General features: G+C 42.7%; 1 protein-coding gene across 2 annotated transcripts in view; it reads right to left on the bottom strand.

The window, feature by feature from the left end:
* Positions 1-1,939: 1,939 nt before the first annotated feature.
* LOC115134290 (craniofacial development protein 1-like) overlaps positions 1,940-24,955 on the bottom strand; it is a 49,499-nt gene continuing 26,483 nt past the window's right edge. Inside the window, exons 6-7 of one of the 2 annotated variants that reach the window (XM_029668107.1) lie at positions 23,108-23,266; positions 1,940-3,070 (exon numbers count right to left, since the gene is read on the bottom strand). In XM_029668107.1, the coding sequence (XP_029523967.1) occupies positions 2,977-3,070; positions 23,108-23,266 (253 nt within the window). In that variant the 3' untranslated portion in view covers positions 1,940-2,976. Of the gene's footprint in view, positions 3,071-5,626; positions 12,308-23,107; positions 23,267-24,955 lie in introns of those variants that run through there. The other variant, XM_029668106.2, reaches the window with a different exon arrangement.

Here is a 24,955-nt window from a genome sequence, read left to right as displayed (position 1 = left end):
TTTTGACTTAAATCTACTTCAAATTCTGTGGCGAGACCTGAAAATAGTTCAACAACCAATTTGACAGAGCTTGAATACATTTAGAGACTTACCCAGAAAGACTCACAGCTGTAATGGCTGCCAAAGGTGCTTCTACAAAGTATTGACTCAGGGGTGTGAATACTTATGTAAATGGGATATTTCTGTATTTAATTTTCAATACATTTCCAAAAATGTCTAAAAACATGTTTTCACTTTGTCATTATGGGGTATGGTGTGTAGATGGGTGAGAAAAAAAAATCAATTTTGCATTCAGGCTGTAACAACAAAATGTGGAATAAGTCAAGTGGTATATATACATTCTGAAGGCACTGTACATGCAACTTAAAAGTTTCCTATCACAAATTTAGATTTGAAATATTTTGGACATCAGAGCAAATCTTGAAGGAAACCTATTTGAGTCAGAAAAGGATATTCATATTTTTTTTATTTTACCTTTATTTAACTAGGCAAGTCAGTTAAGAACAAATTCTTATTTTCAATGACGGCCTAGGAACAGTGGGTTAACTGCCGAAAATGTACGCTTAAACCAATGTATAGAGTTTCTTACAAATTAAATAACATTTAAAAAATTATACAGCACAACAAGAGTCATCATGTAAAACTAACAATGACGCAATATCCCATTCCTTCTGGGAGTGCCATGAAGTCCAAAAGTTCTGGAGTTAGAAAGTTATCAGAAGTATTACAAATGTAATTTTACTTCAAATCCATCTGTCGGCATCTTTCAAGACATGTCATATGAGGGGGCAGTGAGTTAGTTACCTGATGGACTGGAGGATACTCTTCTCGTCAATTGTCTTGAGAAAAACGTATACTTAAACTGGAAATCAACCAATCTCCCATAGTTAAGACCATTAAAAAAATCATATGCTTCATTATCTGAACATTGAAAGAGCGTAGGCAATGGAGAGGAACAAAATGGTGCAATTTTAGGACATAGTAGTGAGTAGTGCAGGCACTGGAGATAGGGGTGAGAGCAGCTGGGTCTGGGCAGGAGTGAGATTGTTGATGATTGTGTATGTCTGTATGTTTCATTTCGTACTGTTAGCTAAAAAGTAAATAATAATAATCTCCATCCAATACGCAACTGTTTGTGTGAGCTTGTTTATGAATAATATGCATGTCTCAAATCAAATTTTATTTGTCATATGCGTCGTAAACTACAGGTGTATACTAACAGTGAAATGCTTACTTTACGGGTCCTTTCCCAACGATGCAGAGTTAAAGTTAAGGATGATTATTTTTGAAATTGTCTCTGCAGTCTTTCCATGTGGGAGAGTATCCCTGCTGAAGAGAGAGTACAGTACATGGGATCTCTATCTAAATCTGCTTATATAGAACATAGAGTAAGTTTCATCTGTTAACATGAAGCACAATTAGAAGAAACAAACAAATATAGTTTGCACCCATGGGGCTGGAGGGTGGATCCCTATGTAACGTAAACAAGTCAATTACCTCTATGAAGGATGCACAGGCGTCTCCTCCTTTCCCTTCCAAATAGTCAGGCAGGAAACACAGAAGCAGTGGAGGGGGCCTGGATACAGCGGAAATGAGGTTGAAAGATACTGTGTGACTGGAGTCTTCTGACCTTATTTAGGACAGAGCAGAGTGGGTAAGATGGCAGGCACCCGTCCAAGGCCTGTGAGGGATAGGAGGGAGGTGGGTTGGGGGTGTAGGACCTGGGGGGGTGAGGGAGATAGAAACAGTTGTATTTGAGGAAGAGGGGGGCAGGGAAGGACTGGCAAGGGTATGATGAAATGGTAGTGTGTCTGTAGACAGTCGTCTGGAGAGAGGGGAAGAGCCTTGGTAGCGGGAAGAGGAAGGGTGGAATATAAGGCCTTAGGGAGGTGAGGGGTACAAACGAGCAAAACAAGACCATCAGTACTAAAACAACAACTTCAAACCAAATGACAAGCTTTATTCCATGTTACAAAGTACAGCAACAGGATGACAACACAAAACAAGTCCAAATTCACCTGTGATTATTCAGACACACTTGAATTCAGACACATTCATTTAACAACCAGTAACTAAAACTAAAGTCCCTGAATTCACCTGTCTGTCTGTGTGTGAGAGTGAGTGCCTACTATTGAACAGCCATACAATTACCTTGTAATAGGAGCTGTGTCATTACGTTGAGAAAACAGTTGAGGAACGTTTAGCAATCCTCTCCCCTCTTAGCTCAGGTTTAACAAGCAGCTAAGCTGACCTGTTGATAAATCTTTTATCATGTCAGAATCTCTGATTGTTGTTGGTATAAATAAGGTACATAATAGTGAGACCATTTTTTATCTTCAGATTAGTTGGAACAACTCCAGAGAATCACAGTGTGCACAACAAGGAGGTGAAATGCAATCAACTTGAACTCTTCCAATGAACAGCGCACCAAACCGAATCACTGCAGGAGGTGAAGAGGGATGGCACAAATATCTGAGCTGTGTGGATTCTTCCTCTCTTTCAAGTCAATGTCATGAAGTCTGATTCAGAGTTCAGGGTGTGCTACTCATTCTCCTCTTCTCACTCCTGGAATGGTTTCCCTTTTTTTTTTGATTATGGCAAATGTACAGAAACACCCGGCCACACAGCCATGTGCTGAGGCAAGCAAGTTAGCAGTGCGACCACACCTCTAAATCGGGAAGAGGGAGGAAGCCACTGAGGCAGACAGTCAGGGGTCTGAGTCCAGGTGACTCAGGTCACACACAGGTCCAGGAACAGATGGCGGTTTAATGAGAGTGCTGAGTGTAAACTGGGTATGTGAGGTCTGATAGGTCAAGAAGCAGCCGGCAGCAGGAACAGTCAGTAGGCCATCCAGAGACATGGACAGTCCAGTGGCTAAGTATTGGGCTGAGAAACCTTGGGAGGAACTGGGCAGGCATGTACAGTTTGTGTGTGTCACAAATGTAAGTGTAAGTGTATCTGTAACATTATTCCTTGTCATCGTTTCATGATGTTGCCGAGACGCACTTTCTTTTCCTGCTCAAACTGCCGGTGGTCAACTCTCTCCAGAAAATTCTTTCTTTCCACATACCTAAAAACAAACACAGAAAAAATAATTACTAAATCAAAACAAACATCTAGCAGGAGATATGTGATACACTCATCCACAACGAAACACAACCAAGCTTGCTCGCACACGTTGGATGGACAGTGACACACACACACACACACACACACACACACACACACACACACACACTGGACTTTATGCAAACTGGAAACAATATATCCTGAGGCTGCATTTATTGTACCTGGGGGATTTACAAAGCAAATTTGAGAACATGGCTACCTAAATTCTATCAGCATATTGATTGTAGTACTCGCGCTGGCAAAACTCTGGATCACTGCTACTCTAATTTGCGCGATGCATGCATCCCGCCCTCCCTTCGGCAAATCTGACCACGACTCCATTTAGCTCCTCCCTTCATTTAGGCAGAAACTCAAACAGGACGTAATCGTGACAAGGACTATTCAACGCTGGTCTGACCAATCGGCATCCACTCTTCAAGATTGTTTTGATCACGCGGAATGGGAGATGTTCCTGGGTAGCCTCAGAGAATAATATTGATTGATACGCTGATTCGGTGAGTGAGTTAATAAGCGAACCACCGCATTTAACCATGGAAATTTGACTGGGAGTATGGCCGAATACAAACAGTGTAGTTACTCCCGCCGCAAAGCATTCAAACAAGCAAAATGTCAGTATAGAAACAAAGTGGAGTCGCAATTCAATGTCTCAATCACGAGACGTATGTGGCAGGGTCTACAGACAATCACAGACTACAAAAAGAAAACCAGTCACGTCACGGGCACTGACGTCTTGCTTCCAGACCAACTTAACACCTGCTTTACCCGCTTTGAGTATAATACAGTGCCACCGACATGGCCCGCTACCAAGGACTGTGGGCTCTCCTCTCCGTGGCCGATGTGAGTAAGACATTTAAACGTGTTAACCCTTGCAAGGCTGGCGGCCTAGACGGCATCCCTAGCCGCATCCTCAGAGCATGCGCAGACCAGCTGGCTGGAGTGTTTACGGACATTTTCAATCTCTCCCTATCCCAGTCTGCTGTCCCCACATGCTTCAAGATGGCCACCATTGTTCCTGTACCCAAGAAGGCACTCCTGTCCCACCCACATCAACGGGACAGGAGTGGAGAAGGTGGAAAGTTTTAAGTTCCTTGGCGTAAGATCCTCCGAAATGGTCCACCCACAGTGGTGAAGTGCTATGATGAAACTGTCTCTCATGAGGACTGCCACAGGGATGGAAGACCCAGAGTTACCTCTGGTGCAGAGGAAAAGTTCATTAGTTACCAGCCTCAGAAATTGCAGTCCAAATAAATGCTTCACAGAGTTCAAGTAACAGACACATCTCAACATCACCTGTTCAGAGGAAACTGTGTGGATAAGGCCTTCATGGTTGAATTACTGCAAAGAAACCACTACTAAAGGACACCAATAAGAAGAAGAGACTTGCTTGGACCAAATAAACACAAGCAATGGACATTAAACCTATGGAAATATGTCCTTTGGTCTGGATTCCAAATTGGAGATGTTTGGTTCCAACCGTCGTGTCTTTGTGAGACACGGAGTGGGTGAACGGATGATCTCTGCATGTGTATTTCCCTGCATAAAGCATGAAGGAGGTGTTATGGTGTGGAGGAGCTTTGTTGGTGACACTGTGTGTGATTTATTTAGTATTTACATTTACATTTACATTTAAGTCATTTAGCAGACGCTCTTATCCAGAGCGACTTACAAATTGGTGCGTTCACCTTAAGACATCCAGTGGAACAGCCACTTTACAATAGTGCATCTAAATCTTTTAAGGGGGGTGAGAAGGATTACTTTATCCTATCCTAGGTATTCCTGAAAGAGGTGGGGTTTCAGGTGTCTCCGGAAGGTGGTGATTGACTCCGCTGTCCTGGCGTCGTGAGGGAGTTTGTTCCACCATTGGGGGGCCAGAGCAGCGAACAGTTTTGACTGGGCTGCGCGGGAACTGTACTTCCTCAGTGGTAGGGAGGCGAGCAGGCCAGAGGTGGATGAACGCAGTGCCCTTGTTTGGGTGTAGGGCCTGATCAGAGCCTGGAGGTACTGAGGTGCCGTTCCCCTCACAGCTCCGTAGACAAGCACCATGGTCTTGTAGCGGATGCGAGCTTCAACTGGAAGCCAGTGGAGAGAGCGGAGGAGCGGGGTGACGTGAGAGAACTTGGGAAGGTTGAACACCAGACGGGCTGCGGCGTTCTGGATGAGTTGTAGGGGTTTAATGGCACAGGCAGGGAGCCCAGCCAACAGCGAGTTGCAGTAATCCAGACGGGAGATGACAAGTGCCTGGATTAGGACCTGCGCTGCTTCCTGTGTGAGGCAGGGTCGTACTCTGCGGATGTTGTAGAGCATGAACCTACAAGAACGGGCCACCGCCTTGATGTTAGTTGAGAACGACAGGGTGTTGTCCAGGATCACGCCAAGGTTCTTAGCGCTCTGGGAGGAGGACACAATGGAGTTGTCAACCGTGATGGCGAGATCATGGAACGGGCAGTCCTTCCCCGGGAGGAAGAGCAGCTCCGTCTTGCCGAGGTTCAGCTTGAATATTCAAGGCACACTTAGTCAGCATGGCTACCACAGCATTCTGAAGCAATACCCATACCACCTGGTTTGGGCTTAGTGGGACTATCATTTGTTTTTCAACAGGACAATGACTCAACACACCTCCAGGCTGTGTAAGGGCTAGTTTACCAAGAAGGAGAGTGATGGAGTGCTGCATCAGATGACCTGGCCTCCACAATCACCCGACCTCAACGCAATTGAGATGGTTTGGGATGAGTCGGACCGCAGGGTGAAGAAATAGCAGCCAACGAGTGCTCAGCATATGTGGGAACTCCTTCAAGACTGTTGGAAAACCATTCCTCATGAAGCTGGTTGAGAGAATGCCAAGAGTGTGTAACGCTGTCATCAGGCAAAGGGTGGCTACTTTGAAGAATCTAAAAACTAAAAGATTTAGATTTGTTCAACACTTTTTTGCTTACTACATGATTACATGTGTTATTTCATAGTTTTGATATCTTCATTACTTTTCGACAATGTAGAAAATAGTAAACATTAAGAAAAACCCTTGAATGAGGGTCGAAACTTTTGAATGGTACTGTACATAGGCTTGGAATCACTGGCCACTTTAATAAAATAACACTAGTCACTTTAATAATGTTTACATATGGCTTTACTCATCTCTTTACTCATCTCATGTACAGTTGAAGTCAGAGGTTTACATACACCTTAACCAAATTTAAACTCAGTTTTTCACAATTACTGACATTTAATCCTAGTAAAAATTCCCTGTCTTAAGTCAGTTAGAATCACCACTTTATTTTAAGAATGTGAAATGTCAGAATAATAGTAGAGAATTATTCATTTCAGTTTTTATTTCTTTCATCACATTCCCAGTGGGTCAGAAGTTAACATACACTCAATTAGTATTTGGTAGCATTGCCTTTAAATTCTTTAACTTGGGTCAAACATTTCAGGTAGCCTTCCACAAGCTTCCCACAATAAGTTGGGTGAATTTTGGCCCATTTCTCCTGACAGAGCTGGTGTAACGGAGTCCGGTTTGTAGGCCTCCTTGCTCGCACAAGCTTTTTCAGTTCTGCCCACACATTTTCTATAGGATTGAGGTCAGGGCTTTGTGATGGCCACTCCAATACCTTGACTTTGTTGTCCGTAAGCCATTTTGCCACAAATTTGGAAGTATGCTTGAGTTCATTGTCCATTTGGAAGACCAAGTTTTAACTTCCTGACTGATGTCTTGAGATGTTGCATCAATATATCCACATCATTTTCCATCCTCATGATGCAATCCATTTTGTGAAGTGCACCAGTCCCTCCTGAAGCAAAGCACCCCCACAACATGATGCTGCCACCCCTGTGCTTCACGGTTGGGATGGTGTTCTTCGGCTTGCAAGCCTCCCCCTTTTTCCTCCAAACATAACGATGGTCATTATGACCAAACAGTTCTATTTTTGTTTCATCAGGCCAGAGGACATTCCTCCAAAAAGTACGATCTTTGTCTCCATGTGCAGTTGCAAACCGTAGTCTGCCTTTATTATGGCGGTTTTGGAGCAGTGGCTTCTTCCTTGCTGAGCGGCCATTCAGGTTATGTCGATACAGGGCTCGTTTTACTGTGGAAATAGATACTTTTGTACCTGTTTCCTCCAGTATCTTCACAAGGTCCTTTGCTGTTGTTCTGGGGATCATTTGCACTTTTCGCACCAAAATATGTTAATCTCTAGGAGACAGAATGCGTCTCCTTCCTGAGCGGTATGACGGATGCGTGGTCCCATGGTGTTTATACTTGTACAGATTAACTTGGTACCTTCAGGCGTTTGAAAATTGCTCCCAAGGATGAACAAGACTTGAAAGGTCTACAATTTTTTTCTGAGATCTTGGCTGATTTCTTTTGATTTTTCGATGATGTCAAGCAGAGGCACTGAGTTTGAAGGTAGGCCTTGAAATACATCCAGAGGTACACCTCCAATTGACTCAAATTATGTCAATTAGCCTAACAGAAGCTTCGAAAGTCATGACATCATTTTCTGGAATTTTCCGAGCTGTTTAAAGGCACAGTCAACTTAGTGTATGCAAACGTCTGACCCACTGGAATTGTGATACAGTGAATTATAAGTGAAATAATCTGTCTGTAAATAATTGTTGGAAAAATGACTTAGTCCTAACCGTTTGTTAACAAGAAATTTGTGGAGTGGTTGAAAATCTCGTTTTTTTTAAGTTTTTTTTTTAAAATTTGACCCCTTTTTCTCCCCAATTTCATGGTATCCAATTGTTAGTAGCTACTATCTTGTCTCATCGCTACAACTCCCGTAAGGCTCGGGAGAGACGAAGGTTGAAAGTCCTCCGATACACAACCCAACCAAACAGCACTGCTTCTTAACACAGCGCGCATCCAACCCGGAAGCCAGCCGCACCAATGTGTCTGAGGAAACACCGTGCCAGCCACAGGAGTCGCTGGTGCGCGATGAGACAAGGATATCCCTACCGGTCAAACCCTCCCTAACCCGGACGACACTAGGCCAATTGTGCGTCGCCCCACGGACCTCCCGGTCGCGGCCGGTTATGACAGAGCCTGGGCGCGAACCCAGAGTCTCTGGTGGCACAGCTGACGATGCAGTACAGCGCACTTAACCACTGTGCCACCCGGGAGGCCTAAAATCTAGTTTTAATGACTCCAACCTAAGTGTATGTAAACTTCTGACTTCAACCGTATATACTATATTCTATTTTACTGTATTTTAGTCAATTCCACGGCGACATTTATATATTCCATTATTTTAGAATTGTGTGTTTTGTTAGATATTACTGCACCGTTGGAGCTAGGAACACAAGCATTTCGCTACATCCGCAACAACATCTGCTAAATATGTGTATGTGACCAATAAAATGTTATTTGATTTCCATCTCATTTTCCTTCTCCTAGCATGGCCTATGCACACCACATAGAGCCTTCTCTATACATAAGGGACAGCTAAAAAGATACCACTGTACCCAAAGTTCCTCCCCAAAGCCATTACCAGCTGCCTCGTGGCTCACGCCCACCACTGGTTGTTGTCTGGCCCTGGAACAGAGGGAGGGAGGCCTCCTCATTGGCCCCCCAGCCTGGGTGTGACCCCCCCCCCCCATGGGAGAGCAGTCCCAGGGCAGTCCCAACCCCTACCATGGGGGTTGTCTGGAGCTCCAAGAACAGCTATGTGTTCTCCCAGTGTGGCCTAGTGGACCGCCCTCAGCCCACTGCTGCCTCTCTCTCAGGACCCTGGCCTCCACAACCACATCCCTCCCAAAGAGACAGATAAACACTGAGAAAAGGGAGGAACTGGGAGAAAGCAGCCATTTAGCGTGTCGGATAGGCTGTATTTCTGAACTCTCCAACTACAGTCTTTAATTTAATGTATATTTACTTCATCTCACCACAATCTAGATTGGCTGAATATACAGTAAGACTCTTCTCTCTCATCTCCTATACTGAAGCACAGACAGACATAGCCAAAACCAGGGTAAGTGGTGGTAGTGTGACATCTCTGCCTGCATGGATGAAAGCCTCTTCTACTCTCAACAGGCAGTGACAGAGTTAATCATCCCAATGTCTCCAAGGCTGCTCCAATGATGTCATGCTAGATTAGCATCCCCCCTGGTGGAGACCAAATCATCCCAAAACAGTGAGACTGGAGAAACGAGAGAGCTAGCTCACACAGAAGAGTGCTGTGGTGCTGGGTAGCCATGGAGACAGGTGCAGGCTGGTTTATGATGATTACGGGAAGAGATAATACAGAGACCTCAACCAGTGGCAACAGGTATGTCATCCCCTTCCCCAGAGCAGGCTGGGTAATCACAGGTGAGCAGATGTCTGACTCATTTTATTGGGTTTAAGAGACAAATGAACCCTTAAAGGCCCAGTGCAGTCAAAATTCTGTTTTTTTCTATGTTTTGTATCATATTGTACAACATCTAATGAAACTATATCCAAAATGTTTTTTCCTGATAGTTGCTGGTTGAAAATAAAATTGACACAGGACCTTCTAATCAGCAGGTTTTGCATCAGTGGAGTTTTTACTTGCCTGGTTATATCAGAAGGCCGTATAAGTTAATAGACCAATAACAGAGGCAAACCTCTCTGCCAATAACAACCCACCTTACAGAACTTGGCTATATCACCTGACACCTGACTTTCAGTGTCACCCAGGGATGAGCAAAAATTACAAAATAAATAAATAAATCACAAAAAAAGAGAGATCAATGCATCAAAATAAATGACAAAATACTTGTATTTTATAATGCATTTAATTCAAATACATGTATTTTGTATTTTAAAATACATTTGCAAGTAGCCGGGCCGAAAGGCAATAAACATTCTCAGTAACAGTTACAGAACATTTTACTTGCTATGACTGTGATATGTTATTGTGTCTAGTTGAATGCACTGACTAAGTCATTCTGGATTTGTAAAATGTACATATGAAAATGAACATACAAAAAAACAAAACAATGTGGGGTACAGTTAAACCTAATTCTACTAATCTGCTGTGTAAATTCTCAGAAACCTGCCTAAAAAAGTCAACTTTGACAAAACCTTGTTTCAGGGCAGAGCTCATTCGAATAATACTCAGCATTCTTTGCAATTGTACATTTTTACATACACGTTTATATTTTGTTAATTTAGCAGATGGTCTTATCACACCATAATACCATCAGACATCTGATACCAATGCAAGGTGAAAGGGGGCCATGAAAAATGGCGAACCTCTATAAAATATGGTATAGAAAGGTATTTTGAAAATAAACTACAGCTCTCGAAAGTATCTTGTAACAAAATACAGTGTAGTTCAGCCCAGTGTAAAAAATACGTAATTAAAATGCATATTTCAAATACACGTAACAGAAATACTGCCCATGTCTGTTGTCACCACTCAGTTGATAGAGATCCTCGGCCCTCCTGACAAAATTGGGTCATCTGCACACATTTTTCACCCAATCCACATCACTGTGTTATTTTGACATCATTAATTTCTCTGTCATTTCATAATGTGCCCCACAAAGCAGGTCACCTCCCTGTGAGTGAACACTTGAACTAGACTAAGTGATAAGCATCGAGGTGACAGCCTTTTAGTGGTTGAGGAGATAGGAATATAGTGTGCTAGGTAGTTTGTTGTCTACACAGATTACTTTTATCCCTTAGCTCTCACTGTGAGCTGCACACACCATAAGACTGGCCTACATCTCTTCAACATTCATAATTCATGATCAAAAGCAAAGAGATGTTCAGAAGAAAGTTGGTTACATAGTTAATTTAGACCAGGGGATGGGCAACTTTAATGTGGGTGGGAGCCACACTAAAAAAATCGGAACTGATGAGGGGCCGCAGTGGCTCGCAGGTCTGCGTACACACATCCATACCCACATGCAGTCAGAGTCAACCCTTGCCTTTTGGGGGCCCTAAGCAACATTTTGTTGCGAGCAAAAAAATATAGTGGCTCCCCTCTTGACAGTGAAGAGAAACAATTGAAGTTTTAGATTTAATTTCCTGCAATTCCACACATTTTGCCATAGGGTTGAGACAAATGTTTGCAGTTTTCAATATGATATCTGATGATCAATGGGGCCCCACCCGGTCAGTAATTCGACCTTGCTTACTACAAGTTTAAATAGCTGGCCACTAAACTAACTTACCAATCTAAAAATGTTTAGCTGACATGGGCTTATTGAGTGACTGTCAGTGACTGACATAATAGAACACATCCTGATGCACAAGCACATTTTGAAATTGCACCCTGTGAATTCTATTATTCTAACTTTTAATAGTAAGTTGAGACCAGGAAATGAATCCGCAGGCCTACAAAAAGGAGGTAGCCCATGGGCCGCCATTTGCCGATTTAGAGTGAACTCTCACTCTCATTTCACGGCCTGACTATCTCCTATGTGGTTTGTGTGTGACAGAAATAGGCATATGTATGATGCACACATATCTATTAATATCCACAGAACATAGGGGGAGGGGGAAGTGGGCAGTGTATATGCACCACTTTAGTGTAGGTGTCTTTTCACACTCCTGTGGTTGGCTGCTCTGAAACACTCACTGCATACAACAGGCACATAGGACAAGTGCTTTGTGTATTTGTGGGGTTTCAAAAATGTACTCAGAAAAGAGCAGGTTAAAAATGCATATGAATACACACGCAATCTCACCTAACCACACACCTATACACTGCAGCAAAGGGCAAGCTATAGTAGTGCATTCATCAGCATCAAGGAGTGAAAGGCAGGACTTATCTGCAGAGCTGCTGGGTAAATGGATGTGGACTGCTATTGCTATGTATAGAGCAGGTGCTGCTCTGCACCCGACTCCCTGCCCCCCTCTAACCTCATATATAACCTGTTCTCGACTGTGTTTTCTTAGCTCTGCTCCGTACATTTCCTTTCCTGTGACGCAGGAACAGCGACCAGCAGCCAGGCTGCATAGCTCATCAGTCAGAGACACAGAGGAGGATGGAGAAGTGGAGAGAAAGATGGGGGGAGGGCTGTTCAATTATTCATCTGTTCAACAGTAACCTTTAGGAAAGAATAATGCCACTGCAGGGCCTCTCTGACAGCAGAGAGAAAATCCTGTTCTGGGAGAGGAGGCAGGCAGGAAGGGAGATGAGCGCCACTGAAAGCCCTGGATGTCAGATGATGCTGATATTCTGAGAAGGCATGCAGATGGACAGCTGCTCCACAGCTACAGGTCAAGCAGGGGGATTATAGGCATTGATTGAAACTCAGTGTTAAATTCAAATCTTCCATCAATCATCTCTAAACCAATATAACAACAATTTCAATGAAAATAATCAAATCAACTCGGTTGGTGGTACACAACACACTCCCCGCCTCTCGCCATGAGCCATCCACCCGTTGCTGAGAAGCACGTACCAGATTTCTTAATTAACCGGGTTGTTAGCAATTGATTTTTAAGAGTATTACTTGCGCCTACCTAGCTCAAATTCTAGATGTCGGATTAAAACTAGACTATAGCATCCATAAAGTGAGCACTGGACATAAGAACATGCTGGACTGACAAAATTTGTAGGTGCAACAGTTTTTTATTAAATGTATAACTTATCGCTCTCCCGTGCACATTTCTTAACAACAACGACGTGCTACCTTCTTGTAGCATCTCTGACAATATGCTACCATCTCTTATCCGCCGAATCTCAGAGTTCTAACACCAGGTTGGTTGCTCGGCAACAACGCAGCTGCCAATCAGGAAGTGTATGCGAACAAACCTAGGTTACTGTATGTAGCTAGCTGGTATATTCAAGCTGAGGTTAATCAATACATGCAAACAGATATTTAGATTAGCTAGGTAGCTAAAGTTACATAGCTAATGTTAGCTTGCATTGTACAAAGTTCAGCAGCTAGCCTCTGTAGCTAGCTAACACCAGTCAGGTGAAAGCTAGCTAGCTAACGAATAGCCAAATAAAAAGGTAGCTAGCAAATGAATGTGGTTTTGTTTTGATGAGCTAGGTATCTAAATAACGTAACGTTATACCAGTCAGATGAGAGTTCAAGTTGGCTAGGTAGCTAACAAGCGAGGGAAGCTAGCTAACTATATTTACCCAAATAAGGTTTTTCACATAAGGCTGAAGTCATCATGTGTAAACTGCTGATCTCGTGTAATCGGAGCACAAACAAATATGCACAAATAAACTTGCGAACATCCTTGGATGCTATGATAGCAACCTTAGCTAGCATTACAATCTTACGTTGACTAACATGTATGGCCAGTTCATGCACCGAAATAGAGCATACTTTCTTACACAAGACATAACTAGTTAGTTACGTTAACTTTAAAATCACAGACCTTTGGGAAACAGCCATCCTACTTCACATTAATTTGCATAACACAGAACAAGTTGTGGTAAGATGAGGTATCACAAAGAGACAGAAAAAGAAACCGTTTACCTCATCATAAGTAGACATAAGTGCAAGTGATTAAATACTTCCAATAGAAAAAATAATGTAGTTACGAATTGAACTTCAATTAAATGAGTTGACTCTTCACATGGGATGATTTCACTGAACAACAAAAGGGAATATTGAATGATACCCAATGGTCAATCAATCGCATATCCCAAAAACATTTTCAACATACATCTGTAAAATGATAGTCTAGAAACTAAAGCTTTGGTTGTCTTCCTCTCAGGATAGTCTAGAAACTAAAGCTTTGGTTGTCTTCCTCTCAGGCTTCCATGTCTTCTCCCTGGACCTCCTCAATGTACACCTCTTGAGCATCAGACTCTGAGGCCTCATCTTCACTATCTCTTTCCAACCTTGTTGAGGACGGCTCGTTGTCAGGTTCAAAAATCCTCAAATCAGATGGCCACCACTTTTCCAACCCTTGTACTGGTCAGCTTGTTGCGTGCTTTGGTGTGTGTGTTCCCAAACAAGGGCCAGTTGCGCTCTGAGGTGGCTGATGTTGGTGGGATTTGGAGGATGATGGAGGCAACAGGGGAAAGAGCCTCATATTGTAACGGTTTTGACTTGAGGTTATTATTGATAGGGGTGCCAGGTAGGTTGTGCCTACCAGAGAAAACATTGGTTTCTCCTTTTAGTTTGGGTGGGAATGAGTCCCATCTGGTCCGTCAAGTCTACACCAATACAAAGGACTTATGTAAAAGTCAGGATGGAAATAAACTTTTCATAAACCCTTAAAACATTGGGAAGAACTTCAAAAACAACTATATTCTTTTGTGTGGGTTGTATTAACAACATCAAGGATTACGCACACATATAATATAACACAATGAGTTCTGGTTCCTCCAGAAATGTCCTGTACCTCGGGCCTAAAAAGAGTCCAGCCCGGTAAAGGAGTTCAGTGAACTCAAGTGACTTTTGTCACGCAATGTTTGTCCGTTCATTCCGTGTAGCGTAAACCCAGTATTAAACATACAATCAATATAACAATTATTTTACCACAGAACTTTAAAGCGTATCAACTCTTAATTAAGTCCTCAACTACAACTAACTACATAAATCACAGTATACATCACATCCAAACAAATGAAATACCGTATACAAAAAGGTGGTAGTCAGTCGGTCAGTCAGCGGAGAAAGGCCACGAAGAACGGAGAGGTGTAGTCCAGGGACGCAAAGAGTGGATCCGATCCTGGGTAAACTCTCTTAGGCTACAAAACACACGTTTAACGGCAACAAAACAAACGGAATAGAGAAGCTTCGGAACTGAGGGTTGAACACATCCTCATGCACGTCTCCATCACAACCCCACTTTTGCGCAGCTGATGCTGGCTATTTAATTGGGAATTAAAGGGAAAGTGCCCTATTGGAAGGAGCTGCACTGAGACGGTTCAGAAAAATTCAGGGCCGTCACAATATCCACAAAGTCCCTTCCACAAGGTGGCTGATGAGATATGTTGGCACAACTGCCATATTGCATCTCCAGCCCAAAGCCCTTGTTTGGAATTGTACGTTGCCAGACTGCCAAGAACCTTGCATTCATCCAGGCCAAAGTGGTGAGACAAAAGTGATGACAACATAGGCCTTGTTGATCTCTGCACCAGACAGGATGCTTTTGCCAGCATACTTGGGGTCCAACATATACGCTGCGGCGTTTATGGGCTTCAGGCAGAAGTCTTCACACTTCCCAGAACTGCAATTTCCTCTGCTTAGAGCAACAGTGAATAGGGTGGGCAGTACGGATGTATTTTCTTACATCTGCAAGCAGAGCCTAAACATCAGACAGGATGGCATTGTCTCCCTCATTCTGTGCAATGGCTACTGCTATTGGTTTCAAGAGTTTCAGGATGCTTACCACTCTCTCCCAAAATACATAATCCAGAAGGATCCTCTTGATGGGGCTGTCCATATCGGCAGACTGTGATATGGCCATTTCCTGGAGAGACTCCTTCCCCTCCAGGAGACTGTCAAACATGATGACAACACCACCCCAACGGGTGTTGCTGGGTAGCTTCAATGTGGTGCTCTTATTCTTCTCACTTTGCTTGGTGAGGTAGATTGCTGCTATAACTTGATGACCCTGCCTAACCATTTCCTTGGCTCTCTTGTAGAGTGTATCCATTTTCTTTCAGTGCAATGACATCCTTGAGGAGCAGATTCAATACATGAGCAGCACAGCCAATGGGTGTAATGTGATGTTAGGACTCCTCCACTTTAGACCAAGCAGCCGTCATGTTCACAGCATTGTCTGTCACCTTGGAGCAAATACCTTCTGTGGTCCAAGGTCATTGATGACTGCCTTCAGCTCATCTGCAATGTAGAGACCGGTGTGTCTGTTGTCCTTGTGTCTGTGCTCTTGTAGAATACTGGTTGAGGGGTGGAGATGTAGTTAATTATTCCTTGCCCACAAACATTTGACCACCTATCAGAGATGATTGCAATACAGGCTGCTTTCTCTATGATTTGCTTGACCTTCACTTGAACTCTGCATCCAGCAAATGAGTAGATAAAGCATGTCTGGTTGGAGGGGTGTATGCTGGGCGAAGAACATTCAGAAATCTTTTCCAATATACATTGCCTGTGAGCATCAGAGGTGAACCAGTTGCATACACAGCTCGAGCAAGACATTCATCAGCATTTCTCTGACTACGTTCCTCAATTGAGTCAAAAACTTCTGATTCCAGGAGGACCATGAGCTGTTGCTATCGATAAGGTGTCCGATTCATCATTTTCACCTCGAATAGAAGTTCTTCTCAGTTCACTGGTCACGATGGCAACACCCATCCGTAGCACACGCTCCAGCAGGTGTATCTCACTGATCATCCCTAAAGCCAACACCTCATTTGGCCGCCTTTCGTTCCAGTACTCTGCTGCCTGTGACTGGAACGAACTGCAAAAATCGCTGAAGTTGGAGACTTTTATCTCCCTCACCAACTTCAAACATCAGCTATCCGAGCAGCTAACCGATCGCTGCAGCTGTACATAGTCTATTGGTAAATAGCCCACCCATTTTCACCTACCTCATTCCCATACTGTTTTTATACTGTTTTTTTATTTATTTATTTACTTTTCTGCTCTTTTGCACACCAATATCTCTACCTGTACATGACCATCTGATCATTTATCACCCCAGTGTTAATCTGCAAAATTGTATTATTCGCCTACCTCCTCATGCCTTTTGCACACATTGTATATAGACTGCCCATTTTTTTTTTTTCTACTGTGTTATTGACTTGTTAATTGTTTATTCCATGTGTAACTCTGTGTTGTCTGTTCACACTGCTATGCTTTATCTTGGCCAGGTCGCAGTTGCAAATGAGAACTTGTTCTCAACTAGCCTACCTGGTTAAATAAAGGTGAAATAAAAAAAATATATAAAAAAAATAGGGACTTTTGTCAGAGGTTGCTTGTTGTGAGCGCTGAGGGAACTTTATGCACTTGGCCAGATGATTCGGCACCTTTGTTGCATTCTTCTTCACATATGATTTGGCACAGTATTTGCAAATGTACACAGCTTTTCATTTTACATTAGCTGCAGTGAAATGTCTCCACATATCAGATAGCGCCCGTGGCATTTTCCTGTAAAGATTAGAAAAAAAAGACAAAAAAAACAAATCCAATTCCAGATAAATAGTTAAGCAGTTAGATTAAACAACTCCTTTGTAAGATAAATGTTTTACAATTATATGTATGGAAACAGGTGTATTAACACTCCTCAGTTAGCAGGCTCAAGCAAGCTAAAATCTACATGGTAGCAAAAAATAACTACAAAAATTGTTAACAATTTAGAAATTATTTAAACACACTTTGCTGTAGGCTACGATTTACTAGTTAACAAAAATATCATCTACGTCATATAAAATATATTCACCCCACCCAGTATTGTAATCAAAACTTGTAGTCCTTGGCTCAGACAGTGTAGTAGTGTGGGCTCAATAGCATCTCATAGTGTGCAATATCTTGAGAAACAGCTGTACATGTGATGGAAGAGTGCACTGCACATGTGATGGAAGAATGCACTAAGGGTTGCAATTCCATTGAATTGTGGAAAGTTTAACCAAAATATGCCACAAGACCTAGAATTGCCTTATGATTTTAAGCAAAATTACCCAAATTCCAGGGCTTAACTTCCTATGGAAAATTTCAGGAAATTTCCTGGAATATTTCCGACCCTTTGCAATCCTACTCAGAATCACTGCTTGCCGAACATTCTGTGTGCCATCCTGGTCTCATGCAAAGCCGGGACACTGAAATTAGTATGATATGTTACGTTTGGTATGGTTACATAAGACAGTAGATTACTTAAAACCTCTTAAGGATCCGCCCCTTTCCCCCCCAATTTTCACCTAAAATGACATCCCCAAATCTCAGGACCTGAAACAAGGATATGCATATTCCTGATACCATTTGAAAGGAAACACTTTGAAGTTTGTGGAAATGTGAAATTAATGTAGGAGAATATAACACATTAGATATGGAACAAGATAATACAAAGAAATGCAAGAGTAAGGGCATACTATATTATTCCAACCCAGCCACCATTTAGATTTTGGCCACTAGATGGCAGCAGTATATGTGCAAAGTTTTAGACTGATCCAATGAACCATTGGTTATATGTTCAAAATATTGCACCAAGACTGTCCAATGCAGTCAAATGACCAAATCACCCACTATTGGCCTCATGAGGTGAAATGTAATTCATATTTTTCAAAATTAAAAAACTTTATTTCAAAACACTTGCTGAAAATCTGGTGTTTGTATGTCAAACGGTTTTGTTATATTTCAGTCTCCTGTAATGTATACTGTGCATTCGGAAAGTATTCAGACCCCTTCCCTCATTCCACATTTTGTTACGTTACAGCCTTATCTAAAATGGATTAAATCCCAACATTTTCCTCATTAATTTACACACAATACCCCATAATGACAAAACTAAAATAGGTTAGTATACATTTTTGCTAATTTATTTAATTATATATATATATATATATATATTATATACATAAGCATTCAGACCCTTTGCTATGAGACACGAAAATCAGCTCAGGTGCATCCTGTTTCCATTGATCGTCCTTGAGATGTTTCTACAAATTGATTGGAGTCCACCTGCGGTCAATTCAATTGATTGGACATGATTTAGAAAGGCACACACCTGTCTATATAAGGTCCCAGAGTTGACAGTGCATGTCAGAGCAAAAACCAAGCCATGAGGTCAAAGGAATTGTCCGTAGAGCTCAGAGATAGGATTGTGTTGAGCCACATTTCTGGGGAAGGGTACCAAAACATTTCTGCAGCATTGAAGGTACCCAAAGAGCACAGTGGCCTCCAACATTCTTAAATGGAAGAAGTTTGGAACCACCAAGACTCTTCCTAGAGTTGACCACCCAGCCAAACTGAGCAATCGGGGGAGAAGGGCCTTGGTCAGGGAGGTGACCAAGAACCCGATGGTCACTCTGACAGAGATCCAGAGATCCTCTGTGGAGATGGGAGAACCATCCAGAGAGACAACCATCTCTGCAGCACTCCACCAATCAGGCCTTTATAGTAGAGTGGCCAGACGGAAGCCACTCCTCAGTAAAAGGCAAATGACAGCCCGCTTAGAGTTTGCCAAAAGGCACCTGAAGGATTTCTAAATCATGAGAAACAAGATTCTCTGGTCTGATGAAACCAAGATTGAACTTTTTGCCCTGAATGCAAAGCGTCATGTATGGAGGAAACCTGACACCATCCCTACGGTGAAGCATGGTGGTGGCAGCATCATGCTGTGGAGTTGTTTTTCAGCGGCAGGGACTGGGAGACTAGTCAGGATTATGGGAAAGATGAACAGAGCAAAGTACAGAGAGATCTTTGATGAAAACTTTCTCCAGAGCGGTCAGGATCTCAGACTGGGGCAAAGGTTCACCTTCCAACTAGACAACGACCCCTAAACACACAGCCAAGACAACACAGGAGTGGCTTCGGGACAAGTCTCTGAATGTCCTTGAGTGGCCCAGCCAGAACCCGGACTTGAATCCGACATAACATCTCTGCAGAGACCTGAAAATAGCTGTGCAGACACGCCCCCCATCCAACCTGACAGAGCTTGAGAGGATCTGCAGAGAAGAATGGGAGAAACTTCCCAAATACAGGTGTGCCAAGCTTGTAGCGTCATACCCAAGAAGACTCAAGTCTGTAATCGTTGCCAAAGATGCTTCAACAAAGTACTGCAAAAAGGGTCTGATATTTCAGTTTTTTTATTTTATACATTTGCGTGTAGATTGATGAGGGGGAAGAAAACTATGTCAAAAAAGTGAAGGAGTCCAAATACTTTACGAATGCACTGTATAAGGTGTCATATTGGGATGCAAACTCAAAATTGAATACTATATCTGACATGGTACAGGTCTTATCTTTTTTGAAGCACATAATCATGTGTGTGAGGTGTACACGTTTGTTTCAAAGTAGATTTGTTTTCAGAGAAACTCTGTGTGACCCTGATTTAGCTCACTGCAGTAAAAGGTTTTACGACAAAAATGAGGGTGGTTGGTCGGAGTGGAAGGATGGGCGTATAACGCGAATGTCTAGCAACCCAAAGGTTCAGTGTTCCAATCTCATCACGGAAACTTTAGCATTTTAGCTAATTACCAACTTTGCAAGTACTTACTACTGTTTAGCTACTTATAAACTACTTAGCATGTTAGCTAACCATTCCCATAACCCTTTAACATAACTCCTAACCATAACCTTAACCCCTAGCCTAGCTAACTTTAGCCACCTAGCTAACATTAACGTTAGCCTCCAAGCTTACCTTAGTGACAACAAATTGGAATTCGTAATATATCATACGTAATGGAAATTCATAACGTATCGTACGAATTGAAATTCGTAACCTATACAAATTCCAATTCGTAACATATAATGTGAAATGGATGATGGCCATCCACAAATTAATACATACCATACGAAACATAACATATACTATACTGAAGGACAACATAAACGCAACATGCAAAGTGTTGGTCCCATGTGTCTCAAGTTGAGGGAGTGTGCAAATGGCACGCTGACTGCAGGAATGTCCACCAGAGCTGCTGCCAGAGAACTGAATGTTAATTTCTCTGGCTTCCTGAGTGGCGCGGCGGTTTAAGGCACTGCATCGCATCACTACAGACCTGGGTTCGACCTCAGGCTGTGTCACAACCGGCCTTGACCGGGAATCCCATAGGGCGGCGCACAATTGGCCCAGCGTCGTCCAGGTTAGGCAGGGGGGGCTCATCACGCTTTAGCAACTCCTTGTGGCGGGCTGGGTAATTTCGGTTGTCAGTTGAACAGGGTGCCGCTGGCTTCCGGGTTAAGCATGCAGGTGTTAACTTGTGTCATCAACAACCGCTGAATAGCATAGCGCTACATACAATAAATATTACTACAAATATTTATATTAATAAAATCACAAGTGCAATATAGGAAAACACAGCTTAGCCTTTTGTTAATCCACCTGTCGTGTCAGATTTTGAAATTGTGCTTTTCAGCGAAAGCAATCCAAGCGTTTGTGTAAGTTTATCGATCGCACGACAAAACATTAAGTACACTTAGCATCAGGAAGCTTGGTCACGAAAATTAAAATTATACAATATTTTGACCGTTTTGGAAACTTTAGAGTGTTTTCTATCCAATACTAATACTAATATGTTAGCGACTGAGGAGCTGGCCGTTTACAATGGGCACCTTTTCATCCAAGCTACTCAATACTGCCCCTGCAGCCATAAAAAGTTAACGAGCGCGGTTTGGCGGGTCATGTTTCAGAGGACACATGACTCGACCTTCACCTCTCCCAAGCCTGTTGGGGAGATGCAACGATGAGACAAGATCGAAATTGGGGAGAAAAGGAGGTAAAATACAAATATATATATATATATATAAAATTAAAAACTGAGGTGTATTTCTGTCTGTAATAAAGCCTTTTGTGGTGAAAAATGTATTCTGACTGGCTGGGCCAGGCTGCCAAGTGGGTGGGCCCATGGCTGCACTCCTGCACAATCATGTGAACAGCATAGATTAGGGCCTAATGAATTTATTTCAATTGACTGATTTCTATTAACTGTAACTCAGTAAAACCTTTGAAATTGTTGCATGTTGTATTTATATTTTTGTTCAGTATAAATGGAATGTCACGGATTTACATACAGAATAATACGAAATGCTATACGATCAGGTCAGCGTGAGGTCAAAAGACTACTGTTAACTACTTGAACTTCTTGGATATAGGGGGCGCTATTTTAATTTTTGGATGAAAAACCGCATTTTTTGAAACCACCTCATGGCAATGACTCCTTATATGGCTGTGTGGGAGCTAGGAGTCAGCTTACCTTTTCCACGTTTTCCCCAAGGTGTCTGCAGCATTGTGACGTATTTGTAGGCATATCATTGGAAGATTGACCATAAGACACTACATCTACCAGGTGGTCGCTTGGTGTCCTCCGTCGCAATTATTGCGTACCAGCTGCAGTATTTTTCCGTTTGCCTCGGATGAGAAACCGACTGCCAGGAATGATTTTTCATCAAATAGAATTGTGAAAAACACCTTGAGGATTGATTCTAAACAACGTTTGCCATGTTTCTGTCGATATTATGGAGCTAATTTGGAAAAAAGTTTGGCGTTGTGTTGACTACATTTTTGTTTGTTTATCTTAGCCAAACGTGATGAACAAAACGGAGCTATTTCTCTTACACAAATAATATAGGGGATTCTCTTCATGACTATCCACAGTCCAACCTGCTGATGACTACTGTAGATAGTGTGAGGATTTAGTGACCAGCCGGAAGAAGACGACTCGACAGCACCCTCCTCAGGGGATCGGTACTCAGTGTAAAGCCAATTAGTACATACCTGGGCCCACTGATTGGCTAGGTGTCTCCCTCTATATAGGTGTGCCAGGTGATGAGCTCGAGGTGGATTGGGAGCAGACACCGGGACCTGTGAGGACGTTGGACTTTCCTACCTCAGAGAAAGCTTCTTCATCTGATGCACCTCGGCTCTATGTTAAACAAGGCAGGCTATTGATAGAGGGAAGCGTTCGCCCTGTAAATATGATGTGTAGATGATAGTCTAAAGACAAGGGGAGCCGTTTGTTGTTTTGTGTTCCATTTTTGGCCATGGCCTTTTGGTCAACTGGTTAGTTTATGTGTATTATTTTTACGCTGTTGGACGCTACCTTGTACTGGAATTTTTTGTCTGGCGAAAAGAAAAGCTGTTTAGCAACAATACAAAAGAAAAGGAACCACAACCACTGTCTCAGGTCTGTTCATTTCATGCCTCCCGCCTGTGTTAGGGTGTTTCAGACTAGCTGATCCATCACAACAGATAAAGGCCACTGGTATGTGACACAGATGTGTTCTGTACCTCAGGATTAGTACTGGACAGTAGTACTGGACAGTAGATATTATATAGGACCAGTCCATCAGCATAAGGCTGGTGGGTAGAGGCAAAATACTTTTTAACTGAACTATCAGTTTACCAGCCTGTTGAACTGGTGGAATGGTGTTGCAGTACATTGTAAGGCATTGCTGGTACTATTAGAGAGAGACTCACCCCTCTTTGCCGCGGTTGTGGATGGCCAGCTCGTCCCCGATGCCTTCCTCGTCTTTGAAGGCATTCCAGTCCATCTTAGACTTCTCTAACGTGCTCATCTTCTGTTTCTTCCCCCCGAGGCGGTTCAGGATGCTACCCATCCCTACAGGCCTCTTCACACTGAGGGGGACACATATAAACGTTACACAATAAAAGAGAACACAGAGGAGGGGAGGTGCTTCATTGTGACGCAGGGCTGATGAAGTTGGATATTTTTGCAAGCCTCATCTTCAGAAAACAGCAGAGCGAAATTATGACATTTTCAAGGGAGAGCAATAAATGAAATTGGAGCCCGACTGATATTGTCAGCCGATATTGGCCTTTTACCTCTATATCGGTATCAGCCTATAATTCCACTAATAAATAGGATGAAAAATGGGAATCTCATGCTTATCTGAACGCTTGATGTGATTCATTTCACATTGTAATTTTTTTTTTACATTTCAAACATATTTGTTGGACAATTGCTGTTTTGGATGGCAATTTATAAGAATTCAGTGTGGAATAATTTCACTTGAATTAACCCGGCGTAAAACAGTATATCGGCAGATATATCGTAAAGTTTTGTCCCCCAAAAAATCTGAATCGGTATCGGGCTCTAAATGAAATAGTCACAAGCTCTAATGCTCACAATGAAGAAAATTGAATAATGGGGGAAGAGAGTGAATGAGAGAAGAGAGAAAAGAAGAGACAGGACAGAGGAAATATACAGATTTCAGATTATAAAACCAAACAAAACAGGCTCCCGAATTGAAATGATTCTTCTAGCAGTTTATTTCAGAGCATCACCTCGTTTTTTTGTGCAGCTGTGTGAACAAAGATGTCAGTCCATTTTGATACAGAAGAAAGTCATCCTGACACTGAGGTTTCTCTTGGCTGCATCAATGAAATGCTAAACAATGTGTGCTGAGAAATAGCTGAAGACATCACACTGGCACGCCTCACACTGGCACCATCAGACCTTGGAGGTACTGGACGGTGTCAGGGTCCAAGGACGAGCACTTTCATGCTCAGTTGAGTCATATTGCAGGTCCCTTCTAGAAGAACAGACTCTAAATGTGTTTACACTAATGCTTTCCTCTCTTTGTTTGCATCTGTGTGTGTCAGCAGACAGTAAAGACGGGGTGTGTTTAACAAGGGCGTCTCCTATATCAAGGTTTTTGTGGATAACCAGGAAATGGAAGTGACACTGAAACAGAGGTCAACAAAAGAAGACATGGCAGCATACACCCTTACACACACACACACACACACACGCGCGCACGTGCAAACCCACACACACCCATGTATCCCACTCTAACCATGTTGATAACAAGCCTGTTTATAGAGTTCCAGCTCATTGGAAGTGTGTTACAACAAGCAGCTCATAATCTAAAATGCCTGTAACAGGCTGGCTATAAAATGAAACGGCAAGGAGAGGACAAACACACACTGGCAAACATATACTAATCAATCCAGCTGGAGGTAGGGCCAACGACAAGCCTGAATCAGTAACACATTGTCAGTCATACACTGCTACTACAGTATATTGCTACTAAAAGTACTGAAGTGAATTAACACAGAGAGAAAGAGGGGAATAGGAGAAAGAACCCTGGTCCACACAAGGCAGATATTGTTCTCATTCCACAGAGAGGATAAGGGTGCTTTGAAGAGAAACAAGGGTAAAGTCTGCCTGACAGAATGCATTTGCCATCTGTACCGGGGCTGTCTGCATCGCTCAGAGAGAAGAGGATGGCGGGCAACAGAAATGCAAGGGGGAACTTTTCTTCTGCATTGTTTTGTTTGTGGGTCTTTCTGTGATGCACTTCA

The sequence above is a fragment of the Oncorhynchus nerka genome, linkage group LG9a, assembly GCF_034236695.1.
Source record: "Oncorhynchus nerka isolate Pitt River linkage group LG9a, Oner_Uvic_2.0, whole genome shotgun sequence".
NCBI lineage: Eukaryota > Metazoa > Chordata > Actinopteri > Salmoniformes > Salmonidae > Oncorhynchus > Oncorhynchus nerka.
Note: the sequence above shows the minus strand (reverse complement) of the source record. Positions and strands in the feature narration are given on the sequence as shown.